We start from the raw sequence: 2,055 nt of genomic DNA, 5'->3' as shown, positions 1-2,055 counted from the left end.
TTCTCAAGAGCCAGTCTCCTGCAAGTTTTACATTTGTCCCTGCTTCAACACAGCTGAAACTAAGGAGTGCTTAATTAGTGGGTCTCTGCAGACCTTGATGGCAAACAGAAGGTAAATCATCTCTTTGAATCAGCTGTGTTGAAGCAGGGACAAATGTAAAACTTGCAGGAGACTGGCTCTTGAGAAAATAAGTTGGACATGCCTGCTCTTATGTATTCTGGCAGACTTCAGCTATCACACAGGACAAGCTGAGTCAGTGCTTGGTTTCTTAAATATACAGTAATATTTATCACACCGTTACCCTGAAAAGCACTGACATTTATTGAAAACATAGAAATACCATTTTTCTTTTATGCTAAATTTATGCAAAACAACAATAAATGTGTATTGAACACATATAAGCAGCATTACACTACTGCTTACATTAAAAACACATTTCACTCATAAACATTTAACAAATTACAAAAACTATTTCCCAATACTTTTATGATATGCAGACATATTTAATAAAACCTCAACAAATCATGCATCTCTGAATACACTGTTCAACACAAGAATCCTGTCTGAATCCAGTTTTCTGTTTTGAAATGTTTTCTTTGAATAGCTGCAGGTTGTGGTTTGTTTTCTGCAGCTCTGAGGGAACAAAGTTCACTCTGTAGAATAATAATTGACCAAAAACAAATGGAAAATAGAAAATGCAGCGAGGATTTGCAAGTGTGTCCCTGTGTAAAAATGATTACAACAGAGATTTAACTCACACTGTTTCCTTCCCATATAAGATCCTCTTCACCTGGGCCAGCTCAGCCTCGGGCAGGTGAGACTCCAGGGATTTCTCCACRGACTCAAAYTCACACGAGGACATCTTTGCAGCTTTTTCAAACGTGGAGCTCCCAGCAGCGAGAGAGAAGAGCTTAAATTCTCCTTCTGCACGTGTTCATCTGTTTGCCTTGTTAGATAATGATCAGCGCTTTGTAACGAGAAGGTTTACTGAGGCTGACCTTTGCACAGAGGCTCTCCACCCTGCAGCCGCTGCTCTGACTCAACTCAAAGACAGAGGGGCATGTTGCAGCAAGAGCACCATGCAGCACTTCTTGTTTTACAGCTTGGATTTTAATCAGATTGTAATCAGTTATTCTCAAGAAATACTTCACACTAATAAAGTTAAATAGGGGATAGAAAGAAAACAACTGACAGATAGAAAACTGCCTGTTTTTAATTGAATGGTTTTGTTTTTATGTACACTTGAATTTATCTTAAATTTAAAATAAAACCTTTGAGTTTATTGGATCAGTATTTTGAAGGTTTTGCGCTCATTCTGATGTTGTAAGCTTGTTGAAAACATTACACAGTMTGAAACAATAAAAAACATTGTGCAGCCATGAAGAAAAAAAGGAACATAATTTGTTTTAATCAATGCATTAATACGTTTTATTTGTTGTTTCCTAACTTGTGTTTGTTGTGCAGATTAATAACAGACGGTCACCTAATTTCCATGTTAAATTAGACTGATTTTATTGTATATGTTGTATCACCAGTTTTACTCCAAATCATTTCTATAAAGAAATAAAAACAATATTTTAATCCTTTAGTTCTTGTTAAATGAGGAGTTTTGGTTGTTTATTGAGGTTGGCCACTTCCTTCAACAGTTCTGCAACAACCTCGTGGTTTAATAAATTGTTTCTTTGCTAAAAGAAAACTGGAGCAGACAAGCAGCAGAGGGCCTCAGTGGGACACAGTTTGTTGTGGTGTTCTGATGGACGGAGCAGACTCACAGCAGACTCGTAGGAGGATTGGATCCTCCTCAGATCCAGGTTCATCATCGCTGCTGTCCATCAGATCCACACAATCTGCAGGGTTTTTTGTGGTGTATTTTCCTCGGGAAGACAGTAAAAGAAAACACATTATTGAAAGAAATAATTACAAACAGCAAACATGTATGGGAGAGACAACAGCAGAGTGAGGAAATGTGCTCAGTTTGTCCTCCAGCAGTCTGAGCCCATAACAGTAAAACTAAGGAATAACTAAGGAAACCTAAGTCTAACTATAGGATTTATC

General features: G+C 37.6%; 1 protein-coding gene across 1 annotated transcript in view; it reads right to left on the bottom strand.

The window, feature by feature from the left end:
- upb1 (ureidopropionase, beta) overlaps nucleotides 1–983 on the bottom strand; it is a gene marked incomplete at its 3' end in the record, with an annotated part of 8,174 nt that extends 7,191 nt beyond the window's left edge. The window contains 1 exon segment of the mRNA XM_014022388.1: nucleotides 759–983. Coding sequence (XP_013877842.1) covers nucleotides 759–862 — 104 coding nt within the window.
- Between the last annotated feature and the right edge of the window lie 1,072 nt (nucleotides 984–2,055).

Source organism: Austrofundulus limnaeus, unplaced genomic scaffold (assembly GCF_001266775.1).
Source record: "Austrofundulus limnaeus strain Quisiro unplaced genomic scaffold, Austrofundulus_limnaeus-1.0 Scaffold328, whole genome shotgun sequence".
Lineage (NCBI taxonomy): Eukaryota > Metazoa > Chordata > Actinopteri > Cyprinodontiformes > Rivulidae > Austrofundulus > Austrofundulus limnaeus.
Note: the sequence above shows the minus strand (reverse complement) of the source record. Positions and strands in the feature narration are given on the sequence as shown.